Source organism: Telopea speciosissima, chromosome 1 (assembly GCF_018873765.1).
Source record: "Telopea speciosissima isolate NSW1024214 ecotype Mountain lineage chromosome 1, Tspe_v1, whole genome shotgun sequence".
In the NCBI taxonomy this organism is placed as follows: domain Eukaryota; kingdom Viridiplantae; phylum Streptophyta; class Magnoliopsida; order Proteales; family Proteaceae; genus Telopea; species Telopea speciosissima.
In genome coordinates, this window is record NC_057916.1 from 55855734 (window position 1) to 55877118 (window position 21385).

General features: G+C 39.8%; 1 protein-coding gene across 4 annotated transcripts in view; it reads right to left on the reverse strand.

Annotated features, from left to right (window-relative positions):
* LOC122663226 (helicase-like transcription factor CHR28) overlaps window positions 1–21385 on the reverse strand; it is a 115226-nt gene that overhangs the window by 42345 nt on the left and 51496 nt on the right. For all 4 annotated transcript variants that reach the window (XM_043858931.1, XM_043858929.1, XM_043858923.1 and 1 more), the window contains 3 exons: window positions 3252–3323; window positions 1620–1697; window positions 568–1474 (listed from right to left, as the gene is read on the reverse strand). In XM_043858931.1, the coding sequence (XP_043714866.1) occupies window positions 568–1474; window positions 1620–1697; window positions 3252–3323 (1057 nt within the window). The remainder of the gene's footprint in view (window positions 1–567; window positions 1475–1619; window positions 1698–3251; window positions 3324–21385) is intronic.

A 21385-nucleotide genomic window follows, 5' to 3' on the forward strand; every position in this document is an offset into this window, starting at 1 on the left:
AATCTAAAGGTTCCATTTATATTTAGAGATGCCTAATTAGGGTTTCCCTAAAGTTTTGAACCAAAATATGGCCATTCGACCACTAAAATGGTCAAACGAATCCAACCACTGAAACATGCAGGGTTTTGGTTGAAACCAAAAATATTTTTATTTTGACCTTGGACCAAGGTCAAAATATGGCCATTTGACCAGCAAATGGTCAAACAAATCCTACCACCGAAACATGCAGGGTTTTGGCCAGATTTCGGTCAAAACCCAAAATATTTCGATTTCAACTTTCAACCAAGGTCAAAACCAAAATTTCGAACCTTGGTTAGAAAAGCATAAAAGCATGCCATAATCAAAATGTTCAACAAACATAATCAAATTTGGACAGTTCATTTGTTCAGTACTAGAAAACAACATAACGAGCAGAGAAGCCATCAGCTTATGGGGTGGAAATGCCTTTCAACAAGGCCACAAATCGTTGTGACTAAAACACCAATTCATACAGATTGCCAGCTTTGTCATCGATGAAAGATAAATTCAGTACATGAGCCAAAAAGAAAACGTTATCTCTAATGTCACCTTTTGTACGACGTAGCATTATTGTTTTAAGGACAGCTTGCAGCTTCTTGTAGCCAGTTGTTGGATGCTTGGTGACTGGTACCTTTATCATGGAGCAGAATGATTTATAGACAGCATATGGATCATATCTGAGGAATCTGAAGTAACTATAGAGATCATCAATAGCATTCTGGATAGGTGTCCCTGACAAGCACCACCTCCTTTTAGCTCGAAGTCCCCAGCAGGCTCTTGCCACTTGAGTTCTGTAATTCTTAATGCTCTGGGCTTCATCCAACACTACCCTAAACCATCCAACCCGTGCAAGTGGGCGAGAAACAGATTCAAGCAACACACCATCAGCTCCTTTCTTATGCTTCGGACCTTTTTTATCAGAACTTGGAGGATATTTCCGCTTTTTACTAGACAGTCCCATATGTGGCATACCATGAGTTTCATCTTTTCCTTTCTCATCATCATCTTTATCCATAAGAAGCTGCTTTGGAACCTCCATGCTTACAATGGAATATGTTGTAAGCACAACATCATACTTGGCCAGTTCGTAAGGATCTTTTGTTCTATTGGTTCCATGGTATACTAGAGTAGAAAGATTAGCTTTGGTCGTGACCTTATTATGCAGTTCCTCAGCCCACTGCCGAAGGACACTCGTAGGACATACAACCAGCGTCCCAGCAGAGGGCCGCCCCTTCAGTAATGCATAAGAATTCTCACTCTTGGCTGTCCTATTCACTGTACCACAACCAGGTTCTCCATCTTGCTTCATTCCATCGAGCTGAAGAACCCCATCATCATCTCCATCCAAGTTCAAAGCTTCTGAATCTCCTTGTTTCATAGGCACAGAACTAAATTTGGAGGCTGGAGATCTTTCCTTAAGTATAAGTGCAATTGTGGATACCGTTTTTCCCAATCCCTGCCAGACAACGTTTACGTAAGCCCATAAACAAAGACAATCATAGTCTCTTTGAAAGGTACCCTCAAAACGGTCAAACTTGGTACCAATTTACATTATTGGCCTTTTACTAAAAAATAAAAAAATAAAACACTGGACAATCAACCTGATCATCAGCAAGGATTCCTCCAGAGCAGTGTAAGCTAGCTGTCTCTTTTTGCACCATCCAAGACAAAGCAATTCTCTGCCCAAAAATTTAGTTAGAATTTGGTCAGGGTGGATAGAGCAAGACTTGAGAAACAGTAGGAGAAAATATATGATTCTGATTTGTCGTTAAATATTTGGCATAGCCATGCACAAATAATAAAGTACAAGACAAAAGGGTCCATCTTAAGGATACCAGATAAGTGAAACCATTCCATCATCATCACCACCACCATCACCATCATCATCATCATTGCAGCTAGTGAAACCATTCCAGTTAGTTGTTTGTAAGCATATACTTAAGTTTGCAGACCATCAGCATGGCTAATAATCCTCAGTATCTGAAAACTACTACATTGAATAGTCACAACTACCCAGGGCTCTTAATGGGTGCCTGTTTACCCACCTCACCTGAACCTCATCTGGAGGGTAAGGGTGGAATTATAATATTATTTAGCTTAAATGGGGAGGGTAAGAGTAAGACTTCAATACAATTTAACTAAAGGGCATAACTTTCACTCACATACAATACACACACACACACACACACACACACACATGTATATATACATACATACATATATCTATATATAGTCACCCAGGTTGTTTACAAAAAGATTGTAACCTTACTTTTTTGCCCCTTTAGTACAACACAATTTTTTTCAATGAGGGTAAATCTTGTCATTTCACCCAAGACAATGACAGCTCATAATGACAAGTCACTTTCAATTTTTATTGATAACCCCTTTTTACCCTTGCCTTTAATAACTGGGAATAAGACAAGGTCACAGTTTTATAATTCACCTACTTGGTGACAACAAGATGCACCCAATATATATATATAAAACTAATCTTCACTTCTACGACTCCATATATTAAAGGAAGATTTTGAATTGCATACATTATGCATATATATAGTATAGCATCATTTCAGATACAGTACAAATAGAATCCGGGAGAGCAGAACTTGCTTGATTGAGGGAGAATATATATATATATATAAAATCAAGGATTAAGTTGACAGTCAAAAGACTAAAAGAATTTTATTAAAGCTTACAAGCCTGACCAGTTTGCCTACCATACAATGCAATTTTTAAGTTTACCTACCATACAATGCAATTTTTACTCCATCCTATAGGGTAAGAAACTAAGAATAAAGACTCCCCCCACCCATTGGAGGATATGTGTAAGGCCCTTATCCAGTCCTATTCTAACCAAGGTTTGAAATTTCAGTTTTTTAGTGCATTTCACCCCTTGCTGAAACCCAAACGTTTTGGTGAAATTTCGGTAACTTCAGCAAAATATCGCCGAAATTTCAAACATTGCACCTTTTATGTTGACAGTCATTTTGTTTCAGTTTCACAATATTTCGGTAATTTAGGTGAAATTTTGCAGAAATTTCAAACATTGATTCTAACCGTTCACAGCTGAAAAAGTGGATTAACTTTTGGTTTATGTCTGATCAGACCCAATGAATTGTGTCTCAAGGCATTTGCCTAGCCTTTGGGTTGTGGCCATTTTTAGACTCGAGCATCAATCCTCAGACGAACATAGGTTTCTCCAGTTAGAAAGGATTAAAAAAAGGAACCCAAACCTGATGCCTCAAGAGGGGAACTGCTAAAACACCATCGGGTGGACTAGCTTCTGACTTTGGCTGAGCAAGATCCTGCAATTAATTTGAACCTTAGTTCCAACATACCAATCAGATATAAGCAGCTTGTCTCTGAATTAAAATTTTTTTTTAAAAATGCTGCACAATCATAAAAATAGTGCACACTGCAACAAATTAATACTGGAATTTTCAATCAACTAAATTTTACTGAAAAGAATTTAAAAACGAAAAGGTGAAAAGGAAAAACCACAGACAATAAAAATAAAATAATATCTGTATCCAGACCAAGACTCCTACAGTGATTTATGGAGTGGAATTTGGAAAAAATAGGACCACCCAAGATTAGGAGACCCTTAGGATCTCGGAAGATGGTATCAGTACTTCACACATGGAGTCACCAACATGGAAAGCAGGTTCCTTGGCAGTCATCTCAAATATTTTAAATCCATTATCAATTTCTTAAATAAAATAGAAAGAATTTGTTTTCGGACTAGCTATCCCTGATTTGAATACATCCCTACCACTCAAACAAATAAAAAAATTGATATGAAAGGAGAAAATCAAAATCAAAAGTGAAAGAAATAATACAAGGAGCAACCAAGAATTGCTTAAATAGCTTTCCAAAAAAGAAATCTCTGATCTCTTTGTACTGAATGTTCCTACCTAAACGAAGATAATAAATGCAACTAGACATTCAATTGAATTGAAATACCAGGGCATCTGGTTTACTCAGAATTTCAGTTTGATCAGCCTAGCAAGAAGTTATGACCATGCCTGAAACTTCCCAATCCCTTATAATTCCACTGGAATACAATATTAAGGTATTGATGCATTAAAAATACGATGAGAAAATTCATTAATACCCCATGTCATTTATCTTACTTGTGATATAAATCAAAAGGTTTCAACAAAGAGGTGAGCTAAAGGACAAGATACAATGTCAGTCTAACAACACTTGCATGCCCATCTTAATTTTGAAAACTAGTAAGAATACGTAACCTCCCAAGTCACAACCTTTAATGCAGTAGCATTTCATCCATGTAACTGCTTCTCTTACACTTATCAAGTGCAGGCACTTTACAGCACTTCAACAAAAATTTCAGGTTGTAAGGTTAATGACATAAGTCATCTTATAGAGCTCTGTTATGTTATTTCGTACTTATATCTTCCAGATACCTTAGTAGCATCATATCCAACAAATAGGAAAGCATGGTTCTAAATCTCGGTCGAACTTGCAGTTTGGACTGAGATATCTCGGTCTCGCAGAGATGGTCATTGAGCATGTGGCAGTCTGGGTGGTCAGTGAGCTGCTGGGCAGCTGAGAGTGTGGCAGTAAATCATAGGCAGAGATGCTTAAGTTGTGTTGTCAATATTGCTAACACCCTACCCCTTAACAGTATCTGAGAGGTGCAGGCAGGTCAAGCTTAGTATGCTAGGTGTGTGTTAAAAAAGCCTAGAGTACAGTAGTGAAGTGGCATGTAGCACAGCTTGAAGTTGAAGTGCAATGGTTTGCAGTGGCCTTTTGCATGTGCAGTTCCTTCAAGAGAGTTTTGAGTTGTTTTTGAGGAAAATTCTGTTGAAGCCATGGAACTAAATCATGGTCGAAAGTGCAGGTTTCGACCAAGATATCTCGGTTTCGCAGCTGATAGAGACGAGTTGAAAGGAGAGTTTAAATAATGCAATGTTTCGACTTATTTCAACCATATTTCGGTAATTTCGGAATTTTCGACCTGAAAACCTATATAAATTCACTTATCCCCATCAAAACATGAAGAAACCTGGCTCGAAACCAGGACAGGCACTTATTTATGCTAAATATCATTTAAGTAAATGATTTCATTTACTTAAGATATTATTCATACATAAGCAAATACCTCCCCATTTGAATCCAATAAAAATACTTAAAAAATAAAATTCTAAAAGGATAAAAAGTCAACCCCCTAGTTCAAGAACAAAAATTAGATTTTCGGCGGTAGGTGCAATTTTCAACTTTTAAATGTTGGGGTATTTCTCAAATCTAAAAATTCAATAATCTTAATATGATAAAACATTACTAAAAGCCAAAAGAGCGGTAAAATATTCATTTGTTTTTATGTTTAAAATTTTATTTTTCATTTAGAACGATTTTAAACAACATTCGCGCATACCAAATTAAGTTTGACATGAACATAACTCCTTCAATATAAATCAGATTTAAGCAATCTTGGATTTGTTGGAAAGCAATCTGATTTATATTGATGTTGTGTTCCGGTCAGACCTTATTTGATACCATGTCCAAGAAGAATATACACTATCAAACTTGGCTCAAAACCCCAAGTATTATTTTGAGTGTTCTCTATGTGAAACTATTGCATGGATTGGGTTCAAAATATCAAAAATAAACATCAAAACAAGAATCAGGCCCAAAAAACTTCTGGGCCTTGAAACCAAAATTCGAGTTAGCCTAGAGAAAGTAGAAGGTTTCGACCGTGATATGGTCGAAACCGAGATTTAGAACCTTGGTTCAAGCTCCAAAGATAAATTTTTAGATCTCACAGTCAATGTTCCAATGCCTCAAGAATCATATCAATCCAAGTTTTGGTGAAGGAGTTACGGTCTAGACAGTGAAGATAATTCAGTTTTACAGAACACTGTTTCTGCCTGTCCAATGACTTCTGGCTCCATTTGAGCCACTTACACTGAACCTGAGTTGAAGCTCAAAACATGAAGATTGAAGCTCTTTCAGTCATCTCTCCATCGGCTTTGGAATCATATCTCAATCCGAGTTCGGACGAGGGAGATTTGGCCTGAACAACAAATGCAACGCATGTGCTCAGAATTCAGGTTGTGCATTTACAGAAACTTCATGGGAATTTTGAGCTGTCCCAATGGCAGAATTTAAGGAATCTAAAAAAATGAACATTGTAGATCTTTGAGTCTTCTTTCCAATGCCTCCGGAATAGCATAGTTATCAAGGCGTCGCCTAGGCGCTGCCTAGGTGTCCAGGCGGTTTTGATGGGGCCTAGGCGACATCTGCCTTATATTAGTTTTTATTGGTATCGAACCCGATATTGGCCCTTATTTATGCCAAATATCATTTTAGTAAATGTTATATATTTGGTATTTCATTTACTTAAGATATTATTCATAAATAAGCAAATACCCCCTATTTGAATCCAGTAAAAATAGTTAAAAAAATCAAATTCCAAAAAGATGAAAAGTCAACCCCCCAATTCAAGAACAAAAACTGGATTTACGACGATAGGTAAAATTTTCAACTTTCTCATGCTGGGGTTTTTCTCAAATCTAAAAATTCTATAAATCTAAATATGGTAAAACATTGCTAAAAACCAAAACTGGGGTAAAATATTCATTTGTTTTGATATATAAAATAATATTTTCATTCAAAGCGATTTTGACAACATTCGCGCATACCAAATAAGGTTTGACCGAAACATAACTTCTTCAATATAAATCAGATTTAAGCAATTTTGGATTTGTTGGAAAGCTGGTTTTGTGCTCTACCTAATACTAAAAGTCTCATGTAAAATAAAATCATCTAACTAGTCAAACGAGAACAAGAACATTTCTCTAAATCGCGAACAATTTAATTACTTATAGTTAAGATCATATTTCTAAGAACAGTATAAACCAAATGTGAGACTAGTATAAACCAAATGTATATTTGATTGTTTCAAACTTCCAATAGCTTGTGTTTTCAGTTCTGTTGTCACCTAGTTCTATGTTGACTTTTGATGACTTGATGTGGCTTAATATTGATTTTTGATGACTTGATGTGACCTAATGTGGCTTAACGTTGATTTTTGATGATATAAAGTATACATTGTATCATACTAAACAATGTTAGAAAAGGAGGAAATAAAAAATAACACTTGGGGGCGCCTTGGTCGCCCAGGCGATGCCTAGGCAGGGCACCTTGTAGCCTAAGTGCTTAGACATCCCTCCAGCACCTTGGGTCGCTTTGCCGCCTTGACAACTATGCGGAATAGTCAATCCAATACCAGAAGAGGAAGTTAGAGCAGTTTTCCCGGTCTGACCAGAAGCGGAAATAAGCTCGTTTTGGGCTTGTTATTTTAGGGATTTAGCTCCCAAAATTGAAAATAGAACACTTGAAAACAGAACAATTAGGGATTTAGCTCCCAAAATTGAAAATAGAACACTTGCATTAGTCACCTCCTCCAACCATTCTTAAGGGTTTTTGCATTAAAATGAATGCTTGAGATCAGTAGGAAAAGGACTTAATGATGATTTAAAGGGTTTTGCAGGAAAAGTGAAGAAAAGAGAAGAATAGGATTTCAGTCTGACGCAGATGCCAAGCTATTTGGCAAGAAATACACTAAGGGAACTCAAGGGATAAGGGCTGGTTCACTTCACCAATTGATGGACCAACCCAATGGGCCATAGAGCCAACCAACTTTATGTTGGACCAGCCCAGATCTTGGGGAGCATTATTGTCAATTTTATTGACATAATTTTGGAACTACAAGTGCTAGCAGATATCACTTATGGTGGGGACCACTTGAAGGAGTGAAGATCTTATTATGTTTCTAATTTATTTCAGTCAGTTAATTATAGTAGTTGCTATTTTTATGTAGCAACTTATCAAGTCAAGTTTCTATTTTCTTCTTACTTGAGGTGCAAGCATAGTACTAAAACTCGCGAAATTTCGGTCGAGATATCGAATATTTCGAGTATCTCGACCTGTCCGAAACGAAACGCAAGTCCGATATGAAAAAATGCAATATTTCGGAAATTTCGATGAAATTTCAAAAATTTTGATCATCTCGTTTCGGAAATTTCGAAAATCTCGGTAATTTCGGTCATCTCGTTTCGAAATTTTCGGAAATCTCGGTCATTTTTGGCATTTTACACCCACAGAAAAATACCATATTTCGACCGAGATTTCGACGAAATTTCGATATCTCGGAAATTTCGGTCAGACCGAAACACCAAAACGAAACAAGATTTAGTACCATGGGTGCAAGTTCTGCCCTCTTTATATTGTACGGCTGTTTATGCCTCCCCCCCCCCCCCAGGGCATACTTGTCCTTTTATTATTAAGATGCTATTATTAATAAATTAGGGGCAGACCTGCAGCAGATTATTCAATTCTGTCCGCAGGTTCTCTCCCCTCTTGGGACTTGCGTAATCTTCTTTCTCCTCTCTTCTTCTTTCTTCTCTTCTTCTCTCCCTCTATGCTCTGATCTGATTACAAGGTTCTGGTTTACTAACATGGTATCAGAGATCTTTTAATCAGATTAGAGTGTTGCTCACGATCCTCTACTTATCCCCCTCGTCCTTTGCCCTGTAGTAGTTCTTTATTTTCATTAGTACATTCAGATGTGTGGGGTCCTTGTCGGGCAAGTAATACACATGGTTTTCGGCATTTTGTCACTTTTGTGGATGATTATTCTAGGACTTCTTGGCTGTACCTTTTAAAGGATAGATCAGAATTTTTAAATGTGTTTCCAAATTTTTGCAATGAAATAAAGACTCAGTTTAATTCTTCTATAAAAGTGTTTCGGTCTGATAATGCTCTGGAGTATGTTCAATCTGAAATATCCTCTTTTTGTGTCACTAATGGAATCATTCATCAAACTAGTTGCTCCCATAATTCAAAATCTCGCGAAATCTTGATCGAGACTTTGAGAATTTCGAGAATTTCGACCCTCTCGAAACGAAATGGCCCCTCGAATCAAAAAAATACAAAATTTCGATCGAAATTCTCGAGATTTCGAGATTTTTAGAGATTTTGAAAAAATCTCGAGAAATTGCGACCGAGACTGAGAAACAAAGAGCATTTTTTCTCCATTGGCACTTTTGCTTGGTTTTTGAAGGTTTTTCCTCATTTCTTCTTCAATCTTCCACTTCCCACTTGAATCCTTGCCGCATCTACGCCGGAATCACTTGGAGAACAAACTTCTTAACACATCTGTGAAGCCTTTCCACTATTCCAGGTAAAACCATATTCTCAAAATTGATTTTTGTTAGGGAAATGCATGATCAACATGTTTGCTTGTGATGAAATAAATATATGTTAGACACCGAAAGCCGATCTACGACTTCACGGTGTCGAAATTTTTTTTTAGTATATATATTATTTATTTATTTTTCTACTTCAAAAATTGGATTTATTTACAACAAAAATCAAAAAATAATTGGGGTAAAGTATATTGTATGGTGATGAATTAAATATATGTTAGACACCATTGGCCGATCTATGGCCTCATGGTGTCAAAAATATTTTTCTGCCAATAATTAATTATTTTAATTTTTGGAAATTATAAAAAATATTTAAAAAATTCAAAAAAATAGCAAAAAAAAAAAGAAAAAATATGAGGTTTTTGTTTTAAAATTACTGAAAAATATAAAAGTAAATTGTACATACTTCTTATTTGCTGCCCATTTACATATCTTTTCGATTTTGTTGTGCTAGGCCAATATTTATTTAAAAATTATTTTTAAATATGAGAAAAATAGGAGGGTTAGGGGAAAAATACTAAATAGTTATATACTTATATTCTTGTGTTAGTGCTCTTAAATCTTAATTCTTAAACATTTAAACTAAAAGAATTGATGTGCTTCAGTGATTAATGAATTGTCTTTTATTCATGCAACAGTAAACTAGTCCGATTATGGTGAACCGTGGTAAACGACAGAGCCAGAGGGAAGAGGGGCAGAGGCAGCCGGCTCAGACCCAGAGGGAGGGGAGCACACCCAGACGCACTAGGGGTGACATTGCATGGTTGGATGGTTGCATGGCACTCCAATTGATGGGGATAAAAGAAAATCCCAATGCAACTATTGTCACATGCAGTTTTTGGGAGGTGGTGCCACTAGACTCAAACAACATCTAGCTGGGAATTCTCCTGAAGTGGTCGCATGTCATATGGTCCCTGTGGAGGTATCTAGGGCTGCCATTGATTACTTTAAGGGAGGGAGTAAGAGGAAGGCTCAAAGAAAGAAGGCAAAAGTAGATCTTGAGGAAGCAGTGAGGTGTACAGCGGGAGGCCAATCAAGCCATCGTGATAATGATGATGATGACAGTGATGATGTCTATATTCCTGATGATATAGAGACTGAGCGAGAGGCTAGGGATTGGAGACGAGCACAGATGATGAGCAGAGCCAGTTATCATGAGGATCAGGAGAGAGTCGAGAGACAGAGAGTAGGTGGTAGTGGAAGAGCTGGTACCTCTAGAGCTGGTGCTAGTTGTAGTGGAGGAGCAGGTACAAGTGGAGGAGGTAGGTTGCCTAATCCCTTTAGAAGATCACAGAGTATGAGGGCAGCTCCCCCTCCGCCTCCACAACCACAAGATGACCCAGCACTTCACCAAGCACCTGGTGTTTATAGAAAGAAAGGCAACAAACAACCAAAAATCAAGGGAGCATGGAAAAATCTGAAGGGGATGGTGAAGGAATCTATAGCTAAGTGGATGTTATACCATACCATCCCAGCAAACACAGCACAAGGCCCCTTTTATCAGACTATGATAGATTCCATTGCTGAGGCTGGCCCAGGGTATAAGGAGCCCACCCCACATGAGATTATGAATGTGTATTTGCCCCAGCAGAAGAGAGAGCTTGAAGACTACATCAATGAAATGAGGGGGTTGTGGGAGAACTATTGGGTGACAATAATGTGTGATGGTTGGACTGGTCCTACAAGAAAGTCCATCATCAACTTTATGGTGTATTGTGATGGGAGGACAGTCTTTCTGAAGTCCATTGATGCATCCAAGGAGAAAAATGATGCAAAGTATATCTACAAATTGCTGAAGAAAGTGGTAGAAGATGTAGGAGTGGGGAACGTTGTCCAAATTGTAACGGACAATGGAAGCAACTACAAGAGTGCCGGTGAGAGGTTGATGCAAAACAATAAGTACCGGTTGTTTTGGACTCCATGTGCTGCCCATTGTATAGACCTCATGTTGAAGGACATGGGAAAGATCAAATTGGTACAACATGTAGTGGAAAAGGCAAGGCAAATGACCAACTTTGTCTAGAACCATGGGTTTGCACTTAAACCTCTTGAGGGAGAGGTGTGGGGGTGACTTAGTGAGGCCAGGCATAACTAGATTCGCCACCAACTACATTGCACTCAAGAGTATAGAGACCAAAAAGTCTGGACTGAGATCAATGTTTGCTTCTGAAGACTGGTTCAACTGGAATGGGTCCAATACCCATGGTGGTAGGGAAACACAAGCTACAATTTCATCAGATGACTTTTGGTCTAAGTTGCATAAAGTGGTACAACTTCTGGACCCAGTGGTCAAGGTTTTGCATATAGTTGATTCTACTCTCAAGGGACCAACCATGTCACATCTATATGTTGCCATAGACTTGATGAATGAAGGTGTTTACAATGCAAATCCACGAGGTAGCAAACACTTTCTCAAAATTATCAAGGAGCACTGGGAAAATCAACTTATACATCCACTGCATAAGGCTGGTGAGTGTACCCTCTTTGTTTTTTATGCAATTACATCTTTTAAAGTTAATTTGAAGGATATATTACTAACTAGTCAATATGTAATGTCAATTTCAGCATATTTTTTGAACCCCAAATACCAATATAGTCATAGGCTTGGGTTGAATAATAGTCTTATTGACGCAGTCAAAGAAGTAGTTGCCAAGTTGGAGCCGAATAGTAAATTACAGACGATATGCAACCTTGAGGTGAGTCTTATAAGTTATAATTCATTTGGAATTACTCAATTCAATACTAAATAGTAATGAGTCATTACTAATTTTAAATATTTTCCAAATGATTATAGTTGAAGACTTTTAGCGATGCATTGGGAAGTTTTGGAACCGATGCTGCAGAGCAAGGCCGGACACGCAGTGATGCCGGTACTCATTAGTCATTACTTCATTAGTCATTACTCAATTCAATATCTTATTCCTTTGAAATGAAGGTGACATGTTTCTTTTGTTGTAATGCAGCTGAATGATGGGTGTTGTATGGGGGTTCGGCAAACAATTTAAGAAAAATAGCAATCAAGGTTCTCTCCCGCACATGTTCAAAGATCCGGTCGTGAAGTAATTGGAGTACATTTTCTCTCATCCACTCCAAGAGGAGAAATAGATTGGGTTCTGAACATCTCTCTGACTTAGTGTATGTGCATTATAATTTGAGGTTGAAGATGCAACACATACGCATGGGACAAGAGGGTATCAGGGAAAATATTGATCTCGCCGACATTTTCCAGGTGGAGTCAGATGATGAAGATCCTATTGTTGATTGGGCGAGGGATATAGGTGAGCCAGTGTTAGATCAGCCTGGAGGTAGACCTGACCCCATGATAGCTGAACACATAGAAGCTAATGCAGATGATTTCATGGCTGCAGAGGGTGAGCGGGACGCGTCACCCATACCGTTCCAGCCTATTGGTAGTGTTGATGAGGAGGATGAAGATTTGTCTATGTCATCTGGTGGAGATGGTGGTGGTGGAGATGCTGGTGGTGGTCCTGCTAGAGATGGTGATGATGAAGGTAATGATGGACTTAATGATGATGGTGATGGTGGTCAAGCATATGAGAGAACTCGAGTCCCGTTTGTGGTAAAAGAGCAGCAAGAGGCAATCCATGCCCCCACAGGCCCCACACCAGCCACACGGCCCAGTCCACCTCGACCTACTCGAGAAAGCAACGTCGCCAGTCCCGTCCTCGTGGTCATGGTAGTGGTACTAGTAAGCAGGCTGAGCTTATGGACATTGATGCCCTATCTGGCTCTGTTGGTGGACTGAGTATTGGCGATAGAGATAGTAGATCGAGTGGAGATTTCTGTGCCCCATCTTTTCATGTAGACAGCAGTCCATCTCCAGCACAATCAGAGCATGGTTCATCTCATTCACATCCATATGGCGAAGGGCATTCGGGCAAGTACTTGGGGGCAGCAGCCTATATCTTCTCCATCCATTCCCGTTTTGAGTATGACTCCCCTCACTGGGATATAGTGGATCGTCTTTTGTGGATGACTTCTTTTCCTACATGGCTACCCAACCCTCCAGCTTCATTTGTACAACCCGTACATGCTCCCGGAGCCGTCATATGACTCATATCATAGTGGATCGGTGGGTAGTACTTCTTCACAGTTTGGTGACCTATATCCTAGGATAGGTTACCTTCAGCATGTTGATGATGCAGTTTACATGGCCACTGTGGATGACTACACTCGCTTCTTCTCCCAGACTATGACGTGACATGCATTTGTCCTACAGTCGGAGAGCAATACACGTCGGCTCCAGCGAACCATGAGTGGGGTTGATCCTGGATGGCGGAGTAGTTATTATTAGCAAATTTGTAAACATTTGAGATGAATGATGACTAGTTGACTACTTGACTTGTAGCCTTGTACGGGACAATTGGAGATATTGACATATTGTGATTTGGAATGTTTGATAATTGATATCATCTTCTTAAATCTTAACTCTTAACTCTTAAGTTGTTATTTGTTAACTTGTTATTGACTTGATGTCTTATGTACTTAATATTATGATTTATGACTTAACTTATGAGTCATTATGTTTCCAACTTAGTTCCAAGTCATTTTACTTATTTAATGTACAATGTGTATGTGTAAATGTGTAATTAACTAAGTTATACATTAGGGTTCGACCGTACATTGCCAATCAATGGTGCACATCCAAAACACCATCTTGGGTGACTATTTTTGCAATTTGAACATTTAAATGTGTTTATATAGCCTAAAATAGGGTTTCCATGAAGTTTCAGGCCTTAACTTGGCCTAAAACCCACCGAAATGACCTATCGAAACATACCAGAAAAAATACAATATTTCGACCGAAATATCCGAAATTTCGAATATTTCGGATATTTCGGTCAGCTCGAAATACCGAAACGAAACGATTTCTCGAACTATCGTTGCTCCTATACTCCTCAACAAAATGGGGCAACAGAACGGAAAAATAGGCAATTACTTGAAGTTGCCCGGGCTCTCATGTTGCATATGCAGGTGCGCAAACATTTTTGGTGTGCTTGTTTTTTGATTAACAGAATGCCCTTGTCTGTTCTTGGTGACAAGTCTCCTTTTTCTATTTTGTTTCCAGGTGTTTCGAGTTTTAACATGCCTCCTCGTGTTTTTGGGTTGCTCTAGGACCTAGAAGGGATATAGGTGTTATGACCCTCTTACTAGAAGACAATTTGTCAGTGTGGATGTGACCTTCTTTGAAGGTACATCCTATTTTTCTGATCAGCTTACCATTTCCAATGATCCATTAGCTGTGTGTAACCCTCCTCCCATTCCCGCCATTATTCCTTTATCTACTCCTCCACTACAGGTGTACCGGCGTAAGAGGCACTTTAGGCAGCTCCATTCAGGTCAAACTGGCCCCTCTGCATCGCTTCTTGTACCTTCTTCAACCTCTGGTGAAGATCCGATCTTACCTGCTCCTTCTGACTTACCAGCTGATCCAGATCATGATGACTTACCCATTGTCACTCGGCAAGGTAACCGTTCGTGTACTCAAAAGTCTTTAGTTGTCTATCCAATTGAGAAATTTATCTTCGTGTCCCATCTTCCATCCTGTCCTCATAGTCTTGCTACTTCCTTGTCCACTTATACTGTTCCTCGCACTCACACTGAGGCTCTTACTATTCCTTCTTGGAAGAATGCCATGGATGTGGAAATGGATGCCTTACTGACTCGACATACATGGGAGTTGGTGGATTTACCTCCTGGTAAAGACCTGGTCAAGTGTCAGTGGGTGTACACTATTAAATATCATTCTGATGGATCTGTTGAGCGGCTTAAAGCCCGTCTGGTTGCTAAGGGGTATACTTAGACCTATGGGGTTGACTATTTTGAGACCACCTCTCCAGTGGCTAGGCTGAACTCTGTTTGCCTTATTATATCTCTTGCTGTGAATTTTGATTGGCCTTTGTACTAGTTGGACATCAAAAATGCTTTTCTCTATGGTGCAACCTCCGGGGTATGTTGCTCAGGGGGAGAATAGACGACGTGTGTATAGGCTACAAAAGGCTATTTATGGGCTGAAACAATCTCCCTAAGCATGGTTCGAGAAGTTTAGTTATGTTATACTAATTTTGGGTTTATCCAGTGCTTCTCAGACCATTCTGTGTTTGTTCGTCGCCAAGGAGAGAAATTGGTTGATCAGGTGGTTTATGTTGATGATATCATTGTGTCAGGAAATGATGAGAGTGGGATCAAGGAGGTGAAAAATTACTTACAGCAGCATTCTCAAACTAAAAACTTGGGCCAGGTTCACTACTTCCTTGGGATTGAGGTTATCCGAAGTAAAAAGGGAATCAACCTGTCTGGCTGTCCCACAAGAAATATGTGTTAGACCTCCTGACCGAAACTGGTATGCTTGCTGCAAAAGCAGTAGATATTCCTATGGATCCTAATCACAAGTTTGGCACTGATGATGGTGAGGGTCTTAAGGATGTTCATGCCTACAGAAGCTTGGTTGGAAATTTGTTATATTTGACAATCACTAGACCAGACATATCCTACGTTGTTGGGGTTCTCAACCAGTTTATGCAATCCCCTTGTAAGTCTCACTGGGATGCAGCAGTTCGGGTTCTTTGGTATTTGAAGGCAGCCCCTGGGAAAGGACTGATTTATCGTCCAAACAAGCATATGAAACTTGTTGCCTATTCTGATGCAGATTGGGCAGGTTCAGCTAGTGACCGTCGGTCTACTACAGGGTATTGTACCTTTGTTGGAGGAAATCTGGTTACGTGGAAAAGCAAGAAACAGACCACTGCTGCCAAGTCCAGTACTGAAGCAGTGTATAGAGTCATGGCTCATACTACAGTAGAGTTGATGTAGATTAGATCTCTCCTACTTGAGATGGGGTTTCCAGTTCCAACCCCGATGAAGATGTTTTGTGACAACCAGGCAGCCATCTATATTGCTAGTAATCCGGTCTTTCATGAGAGGGCAAAGCATATAGAGGTGGATTGTCACTTTGTTCGCAGCGCCATCTTGAAGAAGCTAGTTGAGACTCTGTTTGTCTCTTTGTCTAATGAGACTGTTAATGTGTTCACAAGGTCCTTATTTGCTCCTGGTTTTCGATCGTGTTGTAACAAGCTGAACATGGGTGATATATATGCTCCAGCTTGAGGGGGATGTTGAGATATGTAGTTATAGGGGCAAAATAGTCTTTGTACTTAGCGTTATTTCTGCTCTTAGCTATGTCGTTTTTATGTAAGGGCATACTTGTCCTATGATTATTTAGATGCTATTATTAATAAATTAGGGGCAGACCTGCAGCCGATTATAGTTCTCTCCCCTCTTGGGACTTATGTTATCTTCTTTCTCCTCTCTTCTTCTTTCTTCTCTTCTTCTCTCCCTCTATGCTCTGGTCTGATTACAAGGTTCTGGTTTACTAACAATCCCATTACCCAAATTCTTCACAGACCAATCCAACAATCAGAACCACACCATACCTGAATCGAATTTCTTTCCCTACACTAGGAATAATCAATCCAAACCCTAGCCCCAAATTCCATCCTAAACCCAAGATCCCCCTCTTTTCCTCTTTTGCTAGACCCAAAACCCTAAACCTAAGTTGATGCCCATTAAAATTTACACACTTCCATACATCAAAACATCTCAGGACCTTCACTGATAGACTCCCCTACACCTGCCTAGCATAACCAACCTCTCAAACCCTAACCCTAATTTTGACCTAAATTCATATTCTGCCCTAATCGGACTACCAGTTCATATCAGATCCTTGTGTACTTGATGCAGAAACAAGAGTGTATTCAAGGAAGAAGAAGAAGAAGGCTGCTGCCTACCTCGGCAGCCAGCCACAATTTTGAGTGGGCTACTCTCCAGCAGTAGCCCACGATTTCACTGGGTTGTTTTATGTTTTTAATTCTTGAGTCCTGTAATAAACCAGTGAACCGCTTGGTTCAGCTGGTCTAATTTAAGTGGTGGTCCCATAGGGTAGTTAAGTCCTTTTATTTATTTAAGTTATTTACCAAAAAAAAAAAGTCATTTTATTTATTTAAGTTATTAGTAGAAAAGTCAGTCTCACATCAGCCATGAGTTATTTGGGCTGATAGTGTCTTGTATGAAATAACTCAAGTAAGGTCAAAAATTGGAAGTTTCTAATTTTGAGACTTTCCAATTTTGAACCCTTTACCTCTTTTCCTCAGTTAATAAAAGCAACCAAGGGGGGCAAGAAGTCCACGATTTGATTCAAAAATATCTCTGCTGTTATGCAAGTTATGCTTCCATGAAGCTGTTCCTTGGTGTTTGATCCTTGGAGAGAGGAACTGGTGTTGGATCCTGTTGACTCCTTGCAGTGGGAAGCCCAGGAAGTTCTTTCTTGTTGCTGAGTTTCATTCCCTGCAAGTCTTCAAGCCTTCAGAAGTCTCTCCCCTTCAACTGAACTCCATTGCTGCTGCTCAGACCTTCATTCCCAGGTTACCATCTATTTTTTACTAACCTTCTAATTCCATTCCCTCTCTCTCCTGCCCTATCCAGTCATCAGTTTTCTTCAAGCTTTTCAGCAAACCTTCCCCCCTCTAAGACCTCCACTCGATCCTATCCTTAGCCCCATCTGACCTGCAAATCAACTTCCACAGGAAATCTCCAAATTCCCATTAAACCCTGTTTTCCCAGTCTGCAGAACCAATCGGCAGAGACAACTGCCCTGCTGCAGATTTGTTTCCTTAGCCTTTTTTTATTCCCTATTATCAGACCTATTCCCTCACCTTAACCTGGACCTTAGACTTTCCCATTAATCCACCAAATGAATCCAGCCTTAACCCATCGAACTGAACCAATTTTTTTCTGATTTCAGATCCTGTTTGGGATTGGTTGAGCCTTCAATCCTTTCCTACATTAAGTGGTATCAGAGCTCATGACAAGGAACAATAATTCTGGACCTTCTGGTCCTGATCCCATAGCAGCAATGCTGGAGATGTTTACCAAACTTAGTAACCAGATCAGTGAGAACCAGAAGCTTATGGATGATAGACTCTCAGCAATGGAGGCTAGAGTTGCTGCCCCTAATAATGCCACCCACTTTCCATTAGATGACGAAGTCTAGCCGGCTCACTCTGCAGCCAATTTTCCTAACCGAGGGGTGTGGGAAGAGGCGCACAAAGGGTTCCAGCATTACAGCCGACCTTTGAAAACATGTACGGAGTTATTTTACTGGTGATCAGCCTACACTTCATAGGCAAACTGGTGATTCTCAAAAGGTTAAGCTTGAACTCACGGACTACTCGGGAAAACATGATCCCCAAGTGTTCTATGACTGGTTGGCAACGTTAGACGAGAAGCACAAAAGATGAAGCTAGCACGTACAAAGCTAGTTGGAGGCCTGGGGCTGCACGTGAGTGGTGGAGAACTCATGAGTATGAGTTAGAAGATCGTGGAAGAGCACCTGCCACATCGAAGGGGATGAAAGAAGAGTTGTGGGACAAGTATTTGCCACCAGCTTTTAGAGCACAACTACAAGACAAATTAAATTCTCTTCATCAAGGGATATTAACAGTTGCGGAGTATATGGAGCAGTTCTATTCTCTATCTTCTCGTACAGGGATGAGGGAGAGATATTCAAGTCTTGTCACGATTCAGATTGGGTCTCAAGCCTGAAATTAATAGGGCCATTGGCATTGTTGATATGGTGAATATTAGAGACTACTTTGAGAAGGCTCTAAGTGCTGAAGAGTTATTGGCTTCCAATAACAAGAGGTTTGGTTACCAGACTGGGGAGAATAAGAACAATTTTCCAGCAAAAAAACCTGCTACAACAGCCCCTAATCGACCCACAACCTTTACCCGACAAGACAAAGGTAAGGCTGTTATGACTAGTGGCAACAAGGCACAATGTTTCCATTGTCAAGAAACTGGGCATTATGCTAAGTATTGCCCACTCAGTCAAAAAAAGTAAATGCTGTTGCTGAAGTTGACAATGCACCGGAGGAGGACGATTCTGATCTACTCCCATACCCATTCAATGATACTGATTATGGTGGAGCTGAATTTGATAAGGATGATGCTACTGATGAAGGTACCTATGGCATTCATGTAGTCAGCCGTATATTGTTGGCTGAGACAAAAGGAGAGGATTGGCGGCACACTTGTATCTTTTACAGTCGCATGAAGTCAGGCGATAAAAATGCCCTGGTGATAGTTGACAATGGCAGCTGCATCAATGTCACTTCAGACACCTTTGTGAAGAAGGCAAATTTGAAGGTGGAGAAACATCCTCACCCATATAAGGTATCTTTGCTAAATGGTTACACCTTGGAAGTAAATCAGCGTTGTTCTGTACCGCTGAAACTTCATAGGTATGAGGAAGAGATATGGTGCTATGTGATCCCTATGAGCCTCACTGATGTTTTGTTTGGTAGACCATGGATGTATGACAATGATGTCATGGTTGGTGCGAGAAAAAATCAGTGTGTATTCCAGTTCAAGGGAGCTCACACAGTCTTCCATCCAATCAATGTACCCGCTAAGCTGCGCCAACAGAGAGCTTTGAGGACCAACCAACAGAGCACCGGTGATGAGAAAAAGGTGCTGTTGTACCACATAAGGAGCTGCTGGCTGTCCTCACAAGGAATTTTTACACACCAGCCATGATACGGGACTGGTATTAGCTCTTTTTACCAAGGAAGTTGCTCCACAGCCTGAGGTAACACTTGCCCCACCATCAAAGACTTACTGTCTGATTTTTCTGAAATGGTTCCTGATGAGCTGCCAGATGAGCTACTGCCTATGAGGGATATCCAGCATGCCATTGATTTGGTACCTGGTTCAGTGCTACCAAATTTACCAACTTATCACCTCAGTCCTACGGAGCATAATGAGCTCAAAGGACAAGTTAATGAGCTGCTTCAACAGGGTTTTATTGTGGAGAGTTTAAGCCCATGAGTTGTACCAGCTTTGCTTACTCCCAAGAAGGATGGATCGTGGCGGATGTAATGTAGTCCTAGATAGACAAAGGGTCTACTAGGAGCCAAGTAACCAAGACCTGCTGGCCGATTGAACAGATTTGATGGTTTAGGTCAGATTCTAGGGTTAGGGTAATGGGGTTGCATTTTATTTGGTAAAGCTAGGCAGGTTTATAGGAAGCTAATAATGTAGGTTTAATGAGGATTGAATGGAAATTCAAAATTTAGGAAATTAGGGTTTCGGGTTTTGGGTTTTGGGGAAGATGAGTATTGTGAGTTTTAGGGTTTAGAGTTGGATTTCAGGGAAGGGCTTTTGGTCGAGTGTTAGGGACAGTAGTAGGGCGGTTCGGCTTTAGTTTAGAGGGATTTGGATGGCTGGATAGGTCTAGACAGGTTTTAGGGGTTTTGGGTTTTAACAGATATGAGGGGGATTAGGGTTTAGGTGTTAGGATGGGACTGGAATTGTAGATCAAGTGGAGGGGATGACCTGCTGGTACTGTGGTGTTAATTTGGAGTGGATCTAATGGTGGAATGGAACTGAACAGAATTGAGAATGTCCTAGGGTTAGATGGATCGATGGAGAGTATGTAGGCTTAGGTTGGAGGATTAGAAGAAGAAGGTGAATTGCAGAAATTGTAAAGTACTTACTGGTTTGCAGAGCTTCAGTGGCAGTAGCTTTGAATGAATAAAGAGAACCTCCCGATCTCCAAGATGCAAGGAGTCGATTGGAGATCCATCAATCCCTACACCTTGATAAAGTCCACAAGGCAGCAACAAAGGCAGCAAGCAAACTGAATCTTGAAATCTGAACTGCAGGGGAGCCTTCCCACAATTATTATTATTTTAATCAATGGCCAATGGCCTAGAACCTATTCAGCTTAGGAATATCAGCCCTAAGGCTGAAATCTATTACAAAAATAAATCCAGCCCTCAATAGAAATCGTGGAGGGGGAACAACTTAACTTAAAAACTAATAACTTAAAAGGTTCTCTAACCAATAGGAAATAAGTCACCTAACAACCAATAGGATTAATTCACTTAAATTGGACCATGGTCTGAACCGGTTCAATTTAAGTGTTACTAAATTAGATTAAGTAAAAAAAAACTATGGAAAATTTCAAATTAAAACTAAGGCTCCAACAATCAGCTCTATTCCTATGGCTGTTTCTTCTTCTTATGGATGCTTGGACCTTCATCAGCTCTCCCCGG